The 22,597-nt window shown below is 26.7% G+C and overlaps 2 protein-coding genes across 3 annotated transcripts in view; one reads left to right on the top strand and one right to left on the bottom strand.

Annotated features, from left to right (window-relative positions):
- Nucleotides 1-619: 619 nt before the first annotated feature.
- Nucleotides 620-2,227, bottom strand: LOC136089910 (clumping factor B-like). Its single transcript, XM_065816009.1, has 4 exons — nt 2,065-2,227; nt 1,415-1,592; nt 1,096-1,259; nt 620-984 (listed from the first exon to the last, which is right to left on the bottom strand). Exons 1-4 carry the CDS (start codon nt 2,225-2,227, stop codon nt 620-622), a joined length of 870 nt encoding a protein of 289 aa, XP_065672081.1.
- A 19,543-nt stretch (nt 2,228-21,770) lies between these two features.
- LOC136089268 (uncharacterized) overlaps nt 21,771-22,597 on the top strand; it is a 105,743-nt gene continuing 104,916 nt past the window's right edge. Inside the window, exon 1 of one of the 2 annotated variants that reach the window (XM_065815115.1) lies at nt 21,771-21,998. In XM_065815115.1, coding sequence (XP_065671187.1) covers nt 21,926-21,998 — 73 coding nt within the window. In that variant the 5' untranslated portion in view covers nt 21,771-21,925. The remainder of the gene's footprint in view (nt 21,999-22,597) is intronic. The other variant, XM_065815116.1, reaches the window with a different exon arrangement.

Below are 22,597 nucleotides of genomic sequence, written 5' to 3'. Positions count from 1 at the left end.
AGTCCATCTCTTTAAATAAATGTGTTATTAGCTTGAGACATTGTTAATCCGTTTACTATTGATTGTGTATTTGAGTTTGAAGTTCTTTCGAATATATCAGCAGGCATTTTATATACGCAATATTTTTTTAAATCTTTCATTAAACTGAAAGATTTTTTATATTTTTGTATTCAATAAGTTTTCAATAATGTTTTGAAAATCGTATCCTTCATCTAATTTATTTAGAAAGTAAAGACACAAGTGGCCGCAATAAGAAGTATTTCCGAATTGAAGTCTTTCACTATTATAATAAACAGGATGGCGTAAGTATTCAACAAGTTCAGATAGTAGAGGTTGGCTATAAGAGTCAAATGTGTACTTTACTTTATCGTCTTTATACCAACAAATCCAATGAAATCCATTAGTACTTGAATCTCCTGTATTTAAAACTCCACATTCTTTTTTTATTGTTCTATTTGGTAATTGATCTCTAACAAATACACCTCTAAAGTTTTTTAGTTTTAGTTTTTTTGCGGCTTCTATCAATTGAAAATTAGTTAGAGGTTCATTTGGTAAGACTAATCCTTCAACATTTATAAACTTGTCCATTTTATATATAATAAACTTTTTATTATATACATTAATGATTAATTGTTAGATTCTTTAGTTTCTTAGAATTAATTGCAATATTCACAATTACATTAGTATTATCAGTCTCTTCAGTCTCTTCAATCTCTTTATCTGACTCTTCATCTGACTCTTCATCTGAGCCTTCATCTGACTCTTCATCTGACTCTTCATCTGACTCTTCATCTGACTCTTCATCTGACTCTTCATCTGACTCTTCATCTGACTCTTCATCTGACTCTTCATCTGACTCTTCATCTGACTCTTCATCTGACTCTTCATCTGACTCTTCATCTGACTCTTCATCTGACTCTTCATCTGACTCTTCATCTGACTCTTCATCTGACTCTTCATCTGACTCTTCATCTGACTCTTCATCTGACTTTTAATCTGACTCTTTATCTGACTCTTCATCTGACTTTTGATCTGACTCTTTATCTGACTCTTCTATCTCTTCTTCATTTTCTTTACGAATTATTTTATATTTACTAATACGTCCAGTTTTGTATATTATAATATCATCATAATATGAAATTAAGTCATATTTATCAATGTTTCTAATGTAATGGATTTCTAAGTTTACGTTATCATTATTACAGTAAGCTTCTTTTACTTTGTCTTTTATATCTTTATCTCTTAAATCTTTATCAGCTCTATTAGAAAATATAATTATTTCATTTTTACTAAGTAAAATATTTTTTAATTTTAATTCTCTATTTTCTATTTTATTTACTCAAGAAAATTATTTATAAAATTTTTTTTTTTTAATTTTTTGTAAATTTACAAGTACACTTCTATAATATTATACAAGTTTATAAATGGAGCATATTTATCAGTGTTTTGTATGAAATAGATTGAAATATCAACATTATTAATACATTCTTCATCGTAGTATTTGTAATATTGTTTTACAGCTTTTATTATTTTTTGATTAATTTCTTTAATATTATTTGTATATATCTTTATTAACTTTAATTTATGATCGTCTAATAACAAAGTTTTTAATATTACTTTTTGTTTTTTTATTTATTCTCATTTTAAATAAATAAAAAATATGTATGCCATTTATTGTATCTTGTTTAGTATGACTTTGGTTGGGTGAGGGGAAATGGTGTTTCTTTAATGCCTATCATCTTAATGCCTATTGTCTTAATGTCTATCGTCTTAATGCCTATCGTCTTAATGCCTATCGTTTTAATGCCTATCATCTTAATTTAAAATGTCCGTATGCTAAAGTGTGAATTCCGTCTTAATCATATCACAAATTTTCTTAACATCTTCTTGTAAACTATCAACAAAAATTTGTGCAACATCATCTGTTTCACTACTTGCAGTAAATGTGACTGGACTGCTTTGATAAAAACTTTCATCAAAACATTTAATTTAGTAGCAGAACGAACTAGGTGTATGCTTTTGATACTGTTTATTATAAGATTCATTCGGATTTGGTGTACTAACGGGTATTTAATTGAGTATAAGTATTAACGGGTTTAATAAAACTTTCAAAGTCTGCATACACAACAAATGGTACTCTCATCGACCTATTATGATGAATAAATTGCATTGTTGAACCTGGATTAGGAAGTTCAATGCGCACTATATCATGTGTATTACAATACATTTTGTGATTAGATAATGATTTTTCAGAGTTGTATTCAAGTAAACAATTTCTACAATAGTATGTAGTATGTTGTTTACAACAGGTTTGTGAAGAAAGCAATCTACTTAAACTTTTTATTAAGCAGTAATGACTTTTTTCTCCATCTGAAATTAATAATAAATCTTCTAAATGTTTGCGATTATTATCTTTTGAAATGCGTAGAGGAGAAACTGACTTTTCAAATCCAAATACATTCACACTGATATCTTTATTATTTTTCTCAAATTGTGTAATTTTATCTAATGAAACTGGAAATTCTATCTTGTCCCAATTTATTTTTCAGCTTCATTTTTAAGCTCTTTATCAACTCTTTCAGGATGATTATTTGTTGGATTTAAAAATCTTGCAATACACCATTTAAAGCAATTATTATCTTCATTTTTCATATTAATAATGGCTTTTTTAGTTTCTAAATATTTATCTAATGGAGTATACAATTTTGCTTTAAGAGGATTATACTCTATCATATCTTTTTAATCTTTTTAATACATCTTTTTAATAGAAACAAATCTCCGATTTGATCCTAGCAGTTGAAATGATGATAAGTTTTCTAAATATTTTAGACTTTGCTTCTTCATAAAACTCAACTAAATTTGTAGATTCTAATAATCGTAAACTCTTAGTTGTAAAAGGCACATCTTTAGTTGTAGGTTCTCCTGCTGTAATACTCTTTTTCTCCATTTTACATGTCATAACTATATTCACTTTTAATCCTCTATTTTTATTTAGTATTTTAATTGCATTTTTTTTAGCATCTTTAATGAAAGATTCTGCATCATATCCATCTTTACCTTCAACTGTAAATTGTTTTGTCACATTTTTAACTGCTGATTGTGATAATTTAAATTCTATTTGTTTTTTGTATACTGTATTAGAAACTATAGATTTTATTTATTCTATTTTTCTTTTAATATCAGATCCTGTATCTTTTACTTTCTTTTTAATTAGATTTAAAATATATGGTTTAACCCACTCTACAACATCATTATAGCTGTTGATGACATAAGACGACACATTTTTTGCAGCTGTTGTCAATCTTGAAAAGAGTCCAGGTTCTAAAACAGGTGCTTGAACTGATAATGGAATTGGTTCATCAAGTATAAGCCTTTCAAACCCATAAGAAGTATGCCTTTGAATAATAGGACGAGGAGCAGGAACTGGTCTTTGAATAGGACGAGGAGCAGGAACTGGTCTTTGAATAGGACGAGGAGCAGGAACTGGTCTTTGTCTCCGAGATAATGCATTAATAAGATGGCTTTTTCGCATATTATAATAATATTTATTTTCTCGCTCTTTAGCGATTTTTTTTAATTCTTTTACTTTTTTGCTATTCATATCGTATTCCATTTTATATATGAAAGATATTTTTTATTATAAAAAATTTATTTATATCATTTTTCAAAATTTTTTTTCTTGGTAAAATATTTCATATGATAAATTTCATATAAAATATTATACACACCCCCATCCTCTAACTCTACAATAATATTCTACTGTTCGCAGTTTTTCAAGTTATCTCTCATTTTGAACAGTTGTTATTCTTTATACAAAAGGTTCAGGAGTTAATATTTCTGATGATATGTATGGAATCCGTTCGTTAAGTAGGTCTTTCAGACCCATGCGAATTAGGTCTTTCAGACCCATGCGAAGTAGGTCTTTCGGACCCATGCGAAGTAGGTCTTTCAGACCCATGCAAAGTAGGTCTTTCAGACCCATGTGAAGTAGGTCTTTCGGATCCATAAGAGTTATGTTTTCCATTTTTTATATAGCAAGATTTTTTTAAATCTTTTAAATTATTATTTATTTCTTCTCTTTTCCAATACAAACTGCATGCCGTAGGCTTATACATTCTTTAAAATTTCATAGCTTTATCTCCCATTTTTATATATTTTTTTAAATCCTTAAATTGTTAAATATTTTACAACTCATCATCTGATTCACTTCCTATATCTAAATCGTTTATTATACTAGTAAAATTAGAAATATTTGTAACAACAACTACCTCTTGAAGTTTAACTCGTAATGACTCTATCATTGAACCAATAAAAATGCCTTCAATCTTTAAGCATCCAATAGCTTCACATCTTTGTTTGATATAATCATAAGGTGAAGCTATAACAAATAATTTTACAGTATCTTTTGGATTTACTTTGCATTGATCCGAAGGATTTACTTCACTTTTAGTTTTTCTACGACGGAAAACTGTAGTTATTTCTAAATCTTTATTACTTGTAAATAACTTTCCATATATTATTGGAGGTTTATCTGCATTATATTTTTAAATTTTTAAATTAGCAAGATTAACTTTAGATTTTTTTATCTTATTTTTATATACTTCAATTTGATCTCTACCAAATTTTTCAATAGATTCAATCATTGCAATAAACTTTTCTTGTTCATCAGATTTTTCTTTATCACATACAAATGACATTGAATAACCATTAAGTTTATCATTTTTAAAATCTCTATTTTCACACACACCATAGGAAAAAGAAGGTAATGTTTTAATGAGAACAGGACCAGCACCTATTGGATATTTATATGCAAGTTGTAATTTTTGATATGGAACTGGCTTATCAGCTTATCTTTTACAAATAAATTTTTAATATCAAATGATTCAATTGTTATAAATGCCATTATTTTTATATATAAAATATTTTTTTTTATTTAATTTAAAAAAACTGTATTTACAATGTAGAATTTTTTTACGTTTTTTTTAGCTCTTTAGAATTGAATACTTTAATCTTATATCCATTATCAACCTTTCGATCACGCGATTCAAAATATTCATATCCATGTTTAGTTTTTTTCATAGTTCTATATAATGATTTGTATACTATTTCTTACCCTGTATCTACATTTATTAATTTAATAGTGACTGGCTTTTTCTTAATTGATCTCAATCTTTCATATTTTAGATCTATTTCTTTTTTCTTTTCTTTTATCTCATATATTCTAGGACGACCAACAGGCCTTTTTCATCAGTTGATTCTACCACTTTTGACATTATTTTATCTTTATCTATCAACTTATTATCTATAGCTAGCATAAATAATGTCACATAATTGTCTAATGTTTTTGTTATATTATTTTCTCTTAATAGATTTTGTAAATCTTTTCTAGTATAATACATTTTTATTATATAAAGAAAAAAAATTTTGAATTCATTTTTATATAAAATTAATAAATTTGAGTAAACCTGTTTCCATCTGATTGAAAGTTTAATAATTTATCTGATATTACAAGAGCATATACCATAGTATTTGCGGGTACTGCAGTATTAAATGTTGCATTAATTGATATATTTACTATTGATGAATCTAATCTTTTTCTTTGATTACTAACATCAAAAACCATATATGGAAATAAATCTCTATATTCAGTATATAGATTGTTTCCATTTGTAATCAAGTCACTAGTTCCATAAAATTTTTCACTAAAATCAGATGCAGTACCATAAGCCAATGAATACTTTATATTTGGAAATAATAGATTATAGTTAAGTTCACGATAATTTTTATTACTAACAACAACTTGCATATTTTGCAAGTCGCAATGATCGAATAATGAAGGATTTGTTGTTTGATCTAATAACTTATTTGTTTGAAATCCGACAATAACATGTCTAGGTCTTTTAGAAGATGCCTTTGGACTAAGTTGCCAATTAAATGATGTAGTTTGTGGTACTGCCATACTATTAAGACGACGCTCTCTGTAAGCTGATTGGATAGTTACTTTTGATGATATCATACTGAGAAATTTAGATTCTTGTTCAAATGATGGATCTAACTGTGGAATGTATAATGCTACTTTATCAAGAACAACTTTACCAGCAACTACATTATTAGCTCTAAATATGGTATTATTGTCACTTCCTCTAGTAAGAGTTACTGTTTGTTTTAATCCAAAAACAGATTTGTCATAATCGTCGCAGAAAACAAAAAATGTGGTTTAAAGGTATACGAAATGAAAATGCTCCCTTTGTAGTTGGTTTTTGTATTATTAGTTCTTGTCTAATTGCAAATCCAACGTTATCTGTTAGCGATACTGTTGTTGAGAAATCTTTATACAATAATTGATTTAATCCCTTTGAAACTTGAAAGTTGTTAGAATGTTTTAACAATCCAAGCATTGTTGTAGCTACACCTGGATTATCAATTGTCTTTACATTTGTAGATGATAATTTATATGATATCCTATCGAATAGATACAGTATACCATTATTTATAAAACATATTACATCTGTATTAGCATAAGCTGTCCGATCATTTTTAAGAAGTGTCCCTTCAACTAAAATATAAGCTTTAGATGGTAGTGTATGTAAATCAGTTTGATCAATTGTAATTCTTATGTCTCCGTTATTTAGATTTGTACCTATTATTGGATTATAGGCATAATATTGACATCTTTCATTGGCTCATCATAATTAAATACTTCAGAAGTTGTTATTTTTTATATAAAATAAAAAAAAATTTATCTGATAATGAATTTTTAAAATAATCTGAGCCCATTCCCTGATTTAACTAATTTTTCAATTCTAATAGCATTTTCACTTCGAACTGATTTCTTTGGTTTTATTGAAGATCCATATGCTAAATTACTAAGATTTGCTTCATTACTTTGTGTTCCAGATCTAATCAAGTTTGATAATAGCTCTTCACTTTTTTTATCAAGATTTGATTTAGATACTTTATCAATTATTTTTTTTCCTTTTTCTATTGCAGTATTTTTAGCAGCTTCTAGTGCTGATAATGATAGTTCTTTTCCTGCTGATTTAGCAGCAGTTAATGCACTTTTTCTTAAATCAGTAGCTGCAAGCTTTTTAACCATAGCTGATGATACTTTAGTTACATTTGATGCTGCTGCTCGTCTAAACATCTCACGTAGAGTATCGAAAAGTCCACTTCCTCCAATAATATGCTTCTTAATATATCTCTTATTTTTAATGATGATCATTTTTATATACACAATTTTTTTTATTTATACTGCTAGAAAATTTTGTATTGCTTTTTATTCTTCACTATTTAATATACCCAGCCTTAGTAATTCATCGCTAAATAATACAGCTTCATTTTTTGATGAATTATTACCAGCCTCCCAAGCAGCTATTCGCATCCCTAACGTTTTAACTAATACATTAGGATCGCTTGGAAGAATTTCAGTTTGAGTTACAGTTTGAATTCTTCTCTTATCTCCAACTCCACTTCCTTTTCTCTCATACTCTAGTTTTCTCCTTGCTCCCTTCATATCCTTCCAAATTGGAGATATTAATTCATTGTATTTTTCACTTCTTGACGACTTTGGTTTGTTTGGATTACTAGAAGTAATTGCATCTGTTTGTAGTAATATATCTCTATAGTTTTTAATATCTTCATTATTATATACTTCTTTACTTGGATTAAATTTTGTTATCAATTCCCACAGACCTTTTGTACCAATATATTTTTTTCCATCAGTATTTATATTATTTTCATCAATAGTTATTGGCTTTTTACCAATGTATAACTCTCCATCTCTAGAATGTATTCCAAATACTGTATCTGTAGACTTTTTGCTTGATGTATATAATCTAAGATAATCCGTTGCAATATTGCCTAACTTTAATAACTTTGAACTATCAAACTCAATCTTATATGCATAAGGATCCTTTTGATCCATACGGAGTATCTCAGTATTCGGAAAAGTAAGTGCTAATTGATCTTTCAACTTTGACATCCCTTTACTTATACCAGATTGACTCTCAATGAGTGGACTATACAACTTTGTCAAATCTTGATTAAAATTAGATTCAACAATCTTTTCATTAAGAGCATTTTGTTGTGCTATTTTTTTTAAAGCTTTGTATTCTTCAATACCTTGATTTCTCTTTTCAGGGTCAGTAATTTTTAAAAACGACACTTTTAATACGCAAAAAATAAAAAAACATAACACAACATAGAATTTTATGTTATGTTAACATAAAGTATATGTTTTTATTTGTATTTTCTAATATTAATAAAAAAACATAACATAACATAGAATTTTATGTTATGTTAACATAAAGTATATGTTTTTATTTATATTTTTCAATATTAATTATATTTTTAATTTCATAGTCTTTATAAGTGACGTCTTCTGATTTTAATAATCCTGCTAGTACTGCAATTGATAAAATACTTTTTTTCGATAAAGTCACACTCTAATTAAAGTACATATTTATCTATCATTCTCAATTTATAATTCTTTTTAACACTACTCCAATGTTTATTATGCTCTTTAATTTTACTTTTTACTTTATAAAAATCACTATCTTGATTCTAGATAAGTTTATAAAGTTTATCTCTATCATCGTCACTATAAGTTGATGGTATCTTAAAGTTTCCATAATCTGTGATAAATTTAGAGTGACTTCTTGAATCAACAATAAAACCTCCTTTTCCAAATCCAAAATGTTCCAAATGTTTTTTTTTATTCAAATCTCTTTCACGTATATTACATTCTAAAAAGAACGGATAAAACATATTTATTAATAAATAATAAATATATTAACCTATACATATAGTTATTTTATTTTTTCATTTTTTCGATCCTTCAGATTTACTTCGCATTGATCCTTCGGATTTACTAAATCTCATTTGAAGTAAATTAATCGCTTCTTCTCTTCTTTATTAATTAATGATATCTTAGTTTGTTCATCAATATCTTTTTTAATTTTTGTCCTAATATCTTCAAGCATAACTTTAAACTTTTCAAATTCGTTAAGTATCAGCTCAAATTTTTTATCATCTATTTTCCCATCTACTAAAGCTTTAGAAATATGATCGCTTGTTGTATTCAATTTTGAACTAGCAAGTATTTTAATGCTTTCATGCTTTTCTGCTTTTAAATTTAATTTTTTATTCACTTGACCTCCTACCAATGAAAGAGCTCCAATCACTAATGCTGCACCTTCACATGCAATAGCTATTGGAGTTGCTACTATTGTGGCTAAAAAACCAATTCCAACAGTTCCTAGTGCCATTGTACTTCCAATTAACGCTACATCAACTGCAGAAATTACTTTTATTGCCCTAATACTTTTTACTTAATGTTAATCTCTTTTCTCTCTCAATTTCTATTTCTTTTTGAATTTCGCTAATCTTATTCAGACGGTAAGCAATAGGATCTATCTGCTGTATTTCAGTATATTCATTTGGTTGAGTCGGATATAATGTATTCATATTTGAATTATTTAAATACTCCATTTTACAAAGCAAAATAAAATTATTTATTTTACTAAATTAACATAGCATAATACATCACCTTTTTTAATTGTTATATCTTTAATTGAATTATTGTTTTTAATAACCACAACAATATCATCAACTGATTCTGATACAATATTGTTATCTAAACTTAGCATTTTTAATTTTAGACTAATTTCTAAAGAAATTAATACAAAACTAGGATCATCAATTTTTACACCTTTTTGCAAAGATTTAACTTTATGTGACATAAATGCTAATTTAAAATCTTCCTGTGCAAATATTTTATATTTAGACCCATTAACTAATAATTCCTGCTTATTATCAAAAGTGTCGTTAAATACAAAATAAGATTTTGGGTCTTTTATAACAGTTCAAGGCGAACTAGTATCTACTAATCCATAGTTAGGAGTACTAACAATACAACTTGGAAGTGGCCTCTCATACCAAATAGCTCTTTGTCTTTTATTTATAAATTTATGCATCGGAGGATAATATGCTATTTTTATATATCAAGATTTTTTTTTAGATTCATAAAAAATCTTTGATTTTTTAAATTCTTTTTTCACAAAATCAAATTCAAAAAAAGTTTATTAGCAAATGGTGAATTAGGCCCTAATAATAGACCTGCTCAAGTTCTCACATAAACATTTCCAGCACTTAAGTATTGTCCATCTCCTAATGATCCTCCAATTTTCCATGGACTCATAAATAATCCACCTCCCATTTTAGTGAACTTAATTCCTTCTCCATTTCTAACTTTATAGAATCTTTTTTTACCAATGCCATTTATAGCAATTTTATTAATCAGATTGTTCCCAGTTGCAGCTCCTACACCTGTAAGAAGTCCTATTGCTAGAGACGGTATTACTTTTGATGCTAAAAAACTTCCAGCTGATCCTAAGAAAGGTAAACGTGCTCCGAGAAATCCTCCCTTCTTCATTTAAGCATTGTACATGAGTTGTTTTTTGCTTAATTTTAGCACTACTCCTTTACCATCTTCATATGCTTTTGAAATTTTATTCATCTGTGTATTTGTTACAGCTAATGCATGTTATTCATTAAAATCTGAATGTGATAATTCAATACTAACTCCAGTCTTTTAACTGATTGCTTTTTCAATTTTTTTCAATTGTCCTTCTGAAAGATGTATTTTAACATTTGTATAATTTGTCATTTTATTATAAGATTATTTTTTTTCTCTTATGGGAAATCTAATAGAAATTTTTTCACCTCTTAAATTAATTAGATTTCCATCTTGATCAACTATTGTATTTACTAATGTTGAAATCGAATCTAACAATACACGTTGATATATTAAATTAATCGGTTCTTGAACAATTTTATATCTAGGACCGACATTTGGAAAAAATGAATATATAATTTTTTGTGTTTTTCCATCAACATATGAATCTTCTACTATACTAGATGTAACGTGTATAGTATTCACTTTTAATATTATCACAATACTTTCAGATTCATAATAACCTGCTGAATATATTTTGATAACTAAAACCTAAAATAGTCCTTCTTGAGTTTGGAGTTGTAAAATCTACTTTATATCCTGTCTGAATATTTAAAGTTGAACGCAATGTATTGTTATTAGCTCCAATTGTTATAGCTGGAACTCTTGATATTACAACACCGTTTTTAATTAAAAATAATTCAATATACTTATTTATATCATCAATCTCATATGCTCCAACTGGAAGTAGAACATCAAACCAAGTCACCCCATTATCAGGACTGAATCTAAAATTGTTATTTGAAAAATCAATATTTGGAATACTATAATATGTTTCTAAACCAACTAGAGCCATTTCATATTGTTTATTTTTATCCAGTTCAATACTATAACTAAATTTAGTTACTATTTCACTACTGTCTTCGTTTACATATATGCAAGGCATTTTTATAAATTGAAAAATTTATTTATCAAGAATCTCTAAAAAATCAAAGAATTTTCTATAGATTTTAAGGATCTTTAAAATAGTCAGATGTAATATAAAAATTATCAAATCCACTTCTATACTTTCCATCATCTTTTTCAGAAGATAAATCTATTACAACAAATCCATGCTTTTTCTTCCATGCAGTTCTACATAACTTTTTAAACTCATCCTCTGACATATCACTCGATATATGATCTTTATAAATATGATTGATATTCTTTGAATCTTGTGGAAATAAACAAATAAAATTTGCATTTTCTCTTATAGTCTGTCTAGGCAACATAAAATAATTTTGTGCAAGATAGAAACAATCTACATTACTATGCCTCCCTCTTATATAATACTTCTCACATTTATTTTGCTTTGTCAGTTGCAAATCATCAAATATCATTATATTGTTATTACTAGCATCGAGATCTTCAGGATCTGGTACATCATCTGCTGTCTCAAAAAATTTACACTCCATATCAACTTTACTATTTTTCTCATTAAACGTTTTTGAAACTTCTTCAATAACTTCTTCAGGATTTTCTATTTTGTCCTGATACTTAAACAAATTAAGAATAACTTCTTTTGGTATTTTTTCTTCAAACTATCTTTTTAATATTTTGTATTCAGGCTGAAATAGAGATTTTCCAAAAACTTGTAAATTACTATAATCTAACCATCCAGATCTTAAAAGCAAATTTAGTAATAAAGTAGTTTGACTACACCCCGACATTCCAACAATTATACCTCTTATACTTTTAGGTAACAACTTAATATTATTTCGTTTATTTCTTTTTACGTTCCATGATAAATTGACAAAATCCATTTTTATATATAATTATTTTTTATATATGAAATAATGTACTGTGTCAAATGCAAAAAAAATACAAATACACTAAATCAACAAAACTTTGTCAGCAAAAACAATATAAATATGATTCGCGGAACTTGCGACATTTGCGGAACAACAAAAACTCAATTTGTCAGATCCACTAAGAAAGAAGGAGACTTATAAAGTTATTGAATTAATAGAGTTGACTCTATTAATTCAATAACTAAAAAAGTAAAATCACCATGGCAAAATTCCCAGGTGAGATGCACTTACCTGGAATGAACTATGCTGGTCCTGGTACTAATTTAAATGAGAGACTCACTTCTACTGACGCATATAAAGAATGGAGTAAACCTATAGATAGAGTTGATAATGCTGCTTATCATCATGATCTCGCATATCAACATTTTACAGACACTGCAAATAGAAATTTAGCTGATAAGATGATGATTAGAGAAATGGACGCCAAAAAATTGAAAGAGGCATTATAAAAACTATCATCGCTTGTAAAGCAAAGTTTAGACTCGGTCTGAAAGGCCCATGCAAAGTCGGTATTAAAAAAAACTACAATCAATCAGCAATAAAGTCAAAGAAAAAAATGTGAAATGGTCTGACGAACTTGTGAACGAACTTCATAGACCCGTTATAAAACATTTCAAAAAAAGAAAAGTAATTGCAAATGGAATCGATGAAATATGGGCTGCTGATTTAGTTGACATGCAATCTTTCTCTAAATTCAATAACGAAATAAATTACTTACTCATGGTCGTAGATGTATTTTCAAAGTATGGATGGATTGTTCTATTGAAGAGTAAAACTGGAGCTAATATTGCTCATGCTTTAAATAGAATATTTAAAGAACAAAAGTGCAGAAAATTGTGGGTAGATAAAGGTCAAGAATTTTGTAAGAATAATTATGTTAAAGCTCTAGGTGTTGAGTTATACTCAACAGAAAATAAAGAAAAAAGTTGTGTAGTCAACGTTGGAATAGAACAATGAAAGAGAAAATGTTCAAATACTTTTCAGCTAATTCTACTAGAAAATATATTGACGTCTTAGATGAAAATGGTAAATAAATACAACAACACAAGGCATTCTTCAATTAAAATGACACCAGTTAAAGCTAGTGATGAAAAGAATAAGAATATTGTTTGCTTAAACTTGAACGGAAATGCACGATCAGAGACAGTGCGACCAAAGTTTTCAATTAATGATACAGTCAGGATAACTAAAAAGAAGACAACATTTGAAAAAAGATACGCACCAAGATGGACTGAAGAAGTTTTTACTATATCACAAACTCAATACACAGATCCTCCAACTTATAAAATAGCTGACAATAATAGTGAAGAAATACGAAGAACTTTTTATGAACAAGAACTTCAAAAAACGAATCAAGAAATATTTAGAATTGAAAAAGTGATTCGCAAACTCAAAAATTAATCACTAGTAAAGTGGTATTGGCATCCTGATTCGTTCAACTCATGGGTTGATAATAAAGAATTGATAGATCTTTCAGATCCATAAGAAGTATGTTCTTCGAACTCATGCTGAGTAAGTCTAAAAGACTTATAAAAGTTGTGGTCAATTAAACATCTTAAAATATATATAAAATTGTGGCTGGATAAATGGTCGAAAGTAAAAATGGTCCAGAATTGGCCTTTTCCTACTAATAACATATTATTTTATAAACGTGACTAATAAATATTTGCGACGTTTATAACGTAATTTGTTTATAAATTTTGTCTAATATGTTTATAAATGAAACATATATTAAACACGTATTATCAGTAAACACATATTAATACTACTAAATACTACTAAATTTATTGATTAGTCGAGTTTTAAATACAACTAAATACTACTAAATTTAATGACTTGTAGACATTTAATGACTAGTTGAGTCTGAAAAATACAATTTATATATTAACTATACTTGTCAGATTTGACTAGTCAACTGGGAAAAATATGAATAACAGTCGTGTTTATATATAGGTTAACAAATGCTTCACATGAATAAGTTACATTTTTTTTGTTTAATACATTGTTATGTTAAAATACCTCAGTTCTGTTTTAGATAAAATGTATAATACTATCATACTTTAAAATAGTAAAAATGAAGCGGAACAATATGCATTGTCAAATCAAAACACCAAAGTGGATGGCTGCTAAGTGACTTCCGCAACATCCGCAATAAACAGCAATTAAAGCCAACTTTCATGTATTTTCATAAAAATAACTTTATTTTACACCAATGATGGTTTATATATCTTGCGAGAGTTGTTTTCAAATTAGCGCAATTCAGGAAAAAGAGTTTTCCGTTCAATTCGATTCAGATCCTGATGCCTCTGAAGAAAACAATTTATCATTCAGAGATTGATCTAGAATACAATATGTTTATCTAAAATAAATAAAATTTTTTTGCAAACACTAGGTTGTCTTAACAATGGTAAGTTAGGCAGTTTATTTGACTTCGAAGTTGCTATCAATATAGATAAGCTCCTTATTTAATGGAAAGAGTTTCCTGTTATAGCTGTTTAAAGCAGCTTTTTATAAATCATTCCAGAGTATTAATTTTTAATATGTTTATATTATGTATTAGCTTTTGTGTTGTCTATTTTAGTGGTTTGTATATAAAAATGTTTTTATATAAAATAAAACAGTTATCACAATTTAAGTCTTTTCAAATAATACATTTAGGACGTTCATAAATAAAACTGGCTTATCAAAACCAAAAAAACTTTGTGTTTTTTTATTAAAAAATTAAAATTTTAATTAAGAAAATTTTTGACAAGAAAAAAAAAATTTATATTTGATGAAGTATTGTAAATAGTGCTATTTTAAAAAAGACGTATAAATTTTTTATGTTTTTATATGTTAGTATATTCTTAGTTGGTAGTGACATGTGGTATATGTGAAGTGACATGTGGCATATGTGGTATATGTGGCTCTTTTTCGCAAGTTTTTTCCCAATCGCTGAGGTCAGAAAAAACTCTTGCGTTATTTTGACTAACAAAAACTAACATGCTAGTGTTTTCTGGTTTTACATTATGCCTAAAATCAGTAATCGTCCTACCTCTATCTGAAAACATTCGTTTCAGTAGTAGATAGCTCATAAAAAATAAATATATGAACCACAAGAAAATTTTTTGATGGCGGCGGATTTAAGGAACGGCTATATGTAAAATAAGAAACTGATGATAATGAAGTTTTATATCTTTTGCTCAAATATTGATAAGTTTCAAATAAAAATATAAATTTTTTGGTTAGCATAAGATTTTTTCATAAAAATAACGGAATTTTGCATATTTGCATAAATTTAAATTATAAACATTTTTTTTATTTAACAGAACATATTCTCACTATAACTTGTTGTATATTAACTTTTTCTGTTTTTTGTTTTTTACAATAAAAATAACAAAATAAAACACAAATTCTCATTAAGACTAAGTGCAAGTTTTAATTTTAGTTTTTTAATAGTAATGAAGAAAAAGTATTTGTTTGCTTGTGCAGAAATTTTAAGTTTAAAATATTTAGCATTTGCTACATAATTTATGTATCTTTTAGTTCTTAACTACCCAATACTTGTGCAAGAAGGTTAGTAACACAAGTGCATGTTGTGTTATTGAAATTATAATATTTACAAAATTGTAGGTAGACACAACTGCCGCTTACCATGCAGTTATGTTATTAACCTTCTAGCACACTGCATTGGGTAACTAAGAATTAAAAGGTAAATATATTACACATAAATATTATTTTATTCGTAATTTGTACTTAAGATTATTTTAAACTTTAATATTTAAATCAATAATTTTTTTAATTGCTAAATTTTTTTAAACATTTCTTTAAACTGTTACAAAGTTAAATTTCATTGTCTTTATTTTTATTTCAAAACTCTATTTAATTATCTCTTTCATATATTGTAAAGTCTTATAAGATGTACATAGTTCCCCGCTAAAAGCTTTGACTGCCGCCATCTTGGGAGGCCAGTTTAGGCTTCCTTTTTTTTTCCAAAAAACAACAGAATACGATATCAAGTTATATTTTGAGATCATTGGTTTAAAATATACTAAGTTATAATAAAAGTAAAACACATACTTTAGGAGAGCTATAACTCAATTGGTGCTACCTTGAGATAGCTAAATCACTTTTTTGCACTTATTGCACTCAGCAATTCCTGATTTTCTGCCAAAGCCAGAGATGATATCCTCTTCTCTGTCAAGCTTGGTAAAATAATTCCAAAGAGACATAGTTTCTTCAAGATAATTTAATTTGGTAGTGGTTTCGGTATACTAATGAGATCACTGAAGTAAGAACTTTGAGACTGTTAGTCTTTCTTGACTTTAGTCAAGCTTATATAGAAGGGTAGTTTAATTTTAGGAGGTAGTTAATTATTTAGCAACTAACTATCTTGATAAAAACAATGTAACTTTTTGCACTATTCTATCATAATAATTACCACTTTTACTGTCTTTTATCACAAACTCCCGGATTTTCCAATTTAGTACCGGAATACCGTTTTTACGCAGTTTTACCGTTTTTACACAATGTTACCTTTTTTACTCATTTTACGCAAAATGCGTAAAAAAGGTAAAATTGGTAAAATGCGTGTTACACGTTTTACCGCATTTTACCGAAATTTTTTTACTGCTGGTGCGGTAACGCCGATGTTTAAGAAGTATTATTTTTAGTATGAATTTTAGATAATAGTAGTCAGCTCAGACAATTGTGTGCCCAATGGTCGAAATGTAATAATAAAATCATTGTCTCTCAAATAAGCGTGTTATGGTGTAATTCAGTTTTAAAACATTTCAAATTTGTATTAAAGTACAAATAAATTTTTACTTTTTATTAACTACTTGTTTAACAATTGTTAAATAAGTAGTAAATAAGTGAAAATTTGGATAAACTTCTACTTAAAAATTCGGGTAAGTTTCCATGTTTGTTATTGCGCAATTAAGGTGGACCTTTGAGGGCTATAATTAGTAAGCTAATTTCAATTGTTTACTACTGTTATTTAACAACTATTATGTTTCTTTTACGTAAAATAGTTTGACTGTATCTTTAGGTAATTATATTTCATAATTTGGTAAATAAAGTCTTCTTACCAACTTGAGTTTTAAGCTACTACTATTAATTTACTACACCGAAGATTCGACTATAATATTGCTATTGGGACAACATTAAAAATCTTAACTTTTACATAAGACTAAAAATTTCTGGAGGCAAAATCTAGACAGGTGTCGAATGTTTATATACCAAACTTTCATGATTAGAGGAATTTGATGTATAAAGTGTTTTCTGTTTATTATATGACTGCGAGGATCAGTCAATTTATTAGATAAAAGCATGTCAAATATGCATGCCTTTGATCGTTTTAATATGAGTGTAGTTGATTAATGAATAATGTAAAATTATATATTTAAGGCGGCCAACAATGTTTCATGTTTATTTTGCATGAGTTTTTCGTGACTCTTACAGAAATTCCTTGACTTTCCGAATAATATTTTATCAAAAGTTTAACATTCAAAGCAACAATATTTCTCACATAGCTCTTTACCTTTACCCAAAATTACAAACTTGCTTCAAAAGTGCTGTCATTGACTTTTAAATAATAGTGTTAATATAAGACTTTAAAAATATATTTTTGCAATCTTTTTTTGATTCCCAATTTAAATAATAAGTTATTGTATGCAACAAAATCAATCAAAATCCCTGAGTCTTGCGTAATTTATTTAAATACTTGAATTTAGGAAAGTTTCCAAGTCTGCGGCCACCATGATTATTTATAAATAATAAAAAAACATTTATAGAGAAGCTTTATATTATCTTTACTGATTAAAAATCTAAATACATTTTATATAAGGATATTAGTTTTAATTTGTCTATTGTCTGGATTTAAAAAACTTCTCATAACCATTTAGTACTTTTTGTATGGTACTGAACTCATTTAATTCCAAGACAATAGTAAAGTTTTGAAACTTATCTAATTTTTTTAAAATGTCATAACTCTTCCAAAAATAGGTCTTTTTTATTGTCTGCTAATTTTTCTACCGTTCTTTGTTGATTTGTTACTAATTTCTGCATAAAAACTGCATCTCGGTTGCTAAATTACTATTACCTACAAATTTTTAATTATGATGTTGTTATTTATTGAATTTTTGAAAAATTTTAGTTACATTTTTTTAATTACTACTACTTAAAAGTATTCAATTATGTCGTTTTTTATTAAATTCTAAAACATTACTTTTAGTTACTGTTTTAAATTAAAATTAATTTGCTTTATTTGTGTTCTATAAAAAATTTCGACTCACCATTTCATTAAAACCTCATTCTCCTTTCCCTTTCGTTTATTAAATATGGACTATTTCCTCGTCATCCCTACCCATTCCTTTATTCCCACCGGACTTGTATAAATATAAATAACTTTTTTTTATATTTTTCATAACTATGAATAACCTTTTTTTTTTTTTTTGTTACATTGATTTTTGTTATTTTATTTTGAGATTATAAAAAGTGCATTTTGGATATCAACTCTATTTTTTTCTCAATAAATCATTTATATGTTGTAGATCAGCAGCTTATTTTTAGATTGCAGTCAATATTAAACTTAAATAACTGTGTTTTGTTATTAATTTTAATGCCTTCGTTTTCAGAAAGGTTTACAAAGTTTTCAAGAAGTTTCCTCTTTCTTGGAGAAGACTTTTTTTTAAATCAATTTGCTTTTCAAATTGAAAAATAGATTGAAAGGCTCTTTTTTTGAGAGCTTTTCTGCCAATATTTCTTGATAATTGAATTTACTTCAAAATGAAGCTTACATACTAAAATTTTATCCTTCAAAACTATAGTGTCACTACCCCTTTTTTCTAAACTTTTTCTAAACTTTCTAAAATAATTTTAGACCACTTATAACGCCGAGCAATGTCCATAGGAATTTTAAAAAATCCATGCTTGACTTTTTTCCTTGAGAATGATAAAATACACATTTGCATTATGGAATACAACAACAAGCTCGACTGCCTTCTAAATCTTGTTTTTTAACTACTTTTAATGTAGAACAGGCAAACTCACGCATATTTAAAGAAATAGTAATAACTACTAAATTCTAATGTTTACGTTTCATCATTGCCCGAAAATATTACTTCATTTTTAAACATTACATCATAGAAATGTGGGATGCGTCTATTTCTTTTAGAAAAAAAATTACCATCAAATTTCAATACTTTTAAAGTAATTCGCGTTAATGTTAAAGTAGAAGGTTGTTTAAAATTTTCACGCAATTTTCTTATAAAATCTACAAGAGGTGGTAATTACTCAGATGCTCTGATATTATAGTAAGATTATACTTATTTGTGTTCGTGGAACTAATTTGCTAATTCATAATTATTTTTTTACTATTTGGTATCAAAGGGAACATATATCGCAAAGTTTTTTCAAAATTAGACAATCTGCTATTAATGTTAGACACAGTATGTTCTTTTCTTTTTACACCGTTGAAATATAATTTAAACAATAAATGACTATCAAATATGATGAGAAATTTTGGTCTTGCATAATGATTAAACTCTGAAGATTGTATACAAAGTTTATGTGATATGAAGAATATAATTTTAACAAAAAGAAAGCGTTTTTTTTTTTTTACATTGTGTCACAAAATAAGTCAAAGCCAATATGTTCTTGTGATAAAGATAAATCAGTTTCATTCTTGGAATTTCGGATAGAGAATGATGCACGTTTAGTTGATCTTAAAAAGGTTATATATGGAAAAAATCAATAGAGGTTTTTTAGTCGTTTTCTTCTTTTACCTCAACTTTTTCAAAGTTTTTGAGCCATTGTAGTTCACAGACAACAGTGTTGTTTTTCACTTTTAATTTTGTATTTGAAAGAAGTAGAAAGTTTTTTTTTTCAGTTTTTCCTAGTTTTCGTATGTACCCTATAACAAACATGAAATTAACGTAAATAAATGTTGTGACAAAATAATGATAATAAATCAGATTAGGACAACAATATTTATTAATTTAATTAAAATTTTATTATAGATATACAAGTTTATAATAACTAGAATAAAGCAATGATAATATAGCAAATAAACTCATTTGAAAACTACAAAAAAACTTCGGAAACTATAAAAAAAACTACTTGCTATTTAAGTATTAATCTTTCAGTATTTTCCATTTATTTCTAATTTATCGTTAAATTTTGATAAATTATTGCTTATTTTAGGCAACATATATTAGTACTTGCCTCTAACTCCTTGGAAAACATCTTATGAACGTCTATGCTATAAAATTAAATTTCTGTGAAACTTCCGGTCAAAATTATTCAAACTTTTGACCTTTGTTCATACTTTTTTATATTTAATTTTTAAAAAAAATAAAGGCTTTGTGCAAATATGAAGAAAATAATTTTGGCCATCCTGTATGGAACAATCCTACTGTGGGGTGGTTCAAAACCAACAGTTTTGAAAAATATCTGCAGCATGCACTTTAATATGTTCTATATCATAAAATAACACTGGATTTAAAAACTTTTTGAATAAAAGTAATATTACAGTGCCTCAAGACTCATGAACATTTACTATGTCCATAATTTTATTGAAAAAACTTTTTCAAAATTGCGTCTTGTTGAGTCTTAAATTAAGTACATAAAACTTTCAAAGATAGTTGTCAATTTGTAAATAAATAAGTTATTATTTTTGATTTTACTGAATTATCTAATATAACTTAACTAAATATATAAAAAGTGCATTTTTACACGATTTTTTAGAAATAATTTTTTCTGATGTTTTTATAAATGAATTTTATTTTTGATAATTTTTTTTCGTTTAAAACCAGCAAAACAAGCCTTAAGACTTACATGCGTTATAACTTAAACTTGTTGATAGCATTTTTATTAATATATATTTTTTATTAATGTATATTTCTATTAATATATATTTTGTACTATATTAAGATTACAGCTTTTGTAATCTTAATATAGTACAAGGCTCCAAATTAAAATTGAAAAAATAAATAAATGTATATAAAAAAAGGAAATCAAAAAAAGTGTGCTTTATTTAAAAAGATTTTATATCCTATGTTATTTTATCATTTGAAACATGTTAAGGTGCATGCTGCAGATACTTTTCATAAATGTTGTTTTTTAAACAACTATAATATATATAAATTTATAAATATATATAAATATATATATATATATATATATATATATATATATATATATATATATATATATATATATATATATATATATATATATATATATTTAAAAAACAAAACCAAAGCCTTAATAAAATAAAAAAAAATTATTATAAATAAAATCAACTGCTTATTTAAAAATAATTTTTTAAAAAATATTTAAGAATTCGTCTAACAAAATATAAATATTTAAACGAGCTCATCAAATAAAACATAAATTAGTTAGTATTTACAGACATAAAAATTATATATAATTAAAAGGGTTACTATAGTGAATATATTTTAGTAGGATAAAAACAGTTTGTTACTATTCGTATCAAACCTATAAATTTTTTAAACATGATTAATATAAAACCATCAGACAAATTCTAAGAAATTATCAAACACGACTAACGAACTAATAATTTAAAAATATACAAATACTAAAGTACAAAAGAAGTTAAAAACGTTAAAATTGATTAGTAATGAGCCTGGATAATTTTTTAAAGCTCCAAATTTTGTTGCTTCAACTTTTTAGTTTAACTTTCGGAATGCTTTGTAAGTATTTTATTTTTATTTCCTTATAAAATTCTTTTTAAACTACTAAGTAATAACTAAAAGATCTGGAACAAAAAAAGAAAAAAATATTGAGTTTTGAATTATAAAAGGAATATTATATATAAATGCAGTATGGGCGTATGCTATGTTTTTGTGCATCTACTAAATGTCTTTATATAAGCATTTGCTCACTTATTTTGCTTATCTCAATCAATACGGCTACTTTAGGAAAAAAGAAAAAACAAAGAGTAATGAATGAAAATATTGCTCCATCATGCCAAACACTCAGCCAATGAGCAGCACTCCGCTCCAAGTCAGGCTATTCGTTAGTCGATGTATCTACTGAAGCACCCGGCAGCCGGCTATTTCAGTATGACGGCTATTTCAGACTGTTCACCTTTATTGGCAGTATAAGATATATAACTATTAATAACATGTGCAATTAGAATTTAAGTGCTTTAAAAATTCTTACGGTCTTATTACAGAGCATTGAGGAGGAGCATTTAACTAAAAAGTTCATGTTTCTTTCATGACTAAATCTTGCAAGGCTACCAGAGCTGGCATCGGACCTCAAACTTTTTAATACTAAAGCAAACGCT

This window comes from Hydra vulgaris, chromosome 13 (genome assembly GCF_038396675.1).
Source record: "Hydra vulgaris chromosome 13, alternate assembly HydraT2T_AEP".
NCBI classification, from domain to species: domain Eukaryota; kingdom Metazoa; phylum Cnidaria; class Hydrozoa; order Anthoathecata; family Hydridae; genus Hydra; species Hydra vulgaris.
Note: the sequence above shows the minus strand (reverse complement) of the source record. Positions and strands in the feature narration are given on the sequence as shown.

Bases quoted from the DNA above. Each gene is read 5' to 3' on its own strand.
- LOC136089910 (XM_065816009.1), bottom strand. From the start codon at position 2,227: ATGTATTGTAATACACATGATATAGTGCGCATTGAACTTCCTAATCCA. The intron at 1,593-2,064 runs GTTAGTACACCA...CTTTGTTATTAG, and splicing joins TTATACTCAATTAAATACCC to ACGATCATAAATTAAAGTTA. The intron at 1,260-1,414 runs GTATAATATTAT...ATTTTCTAATAG, and splicing joins TATGCTCCATTTATAAACTT to AGCTGATAAAGATTTAAGAG.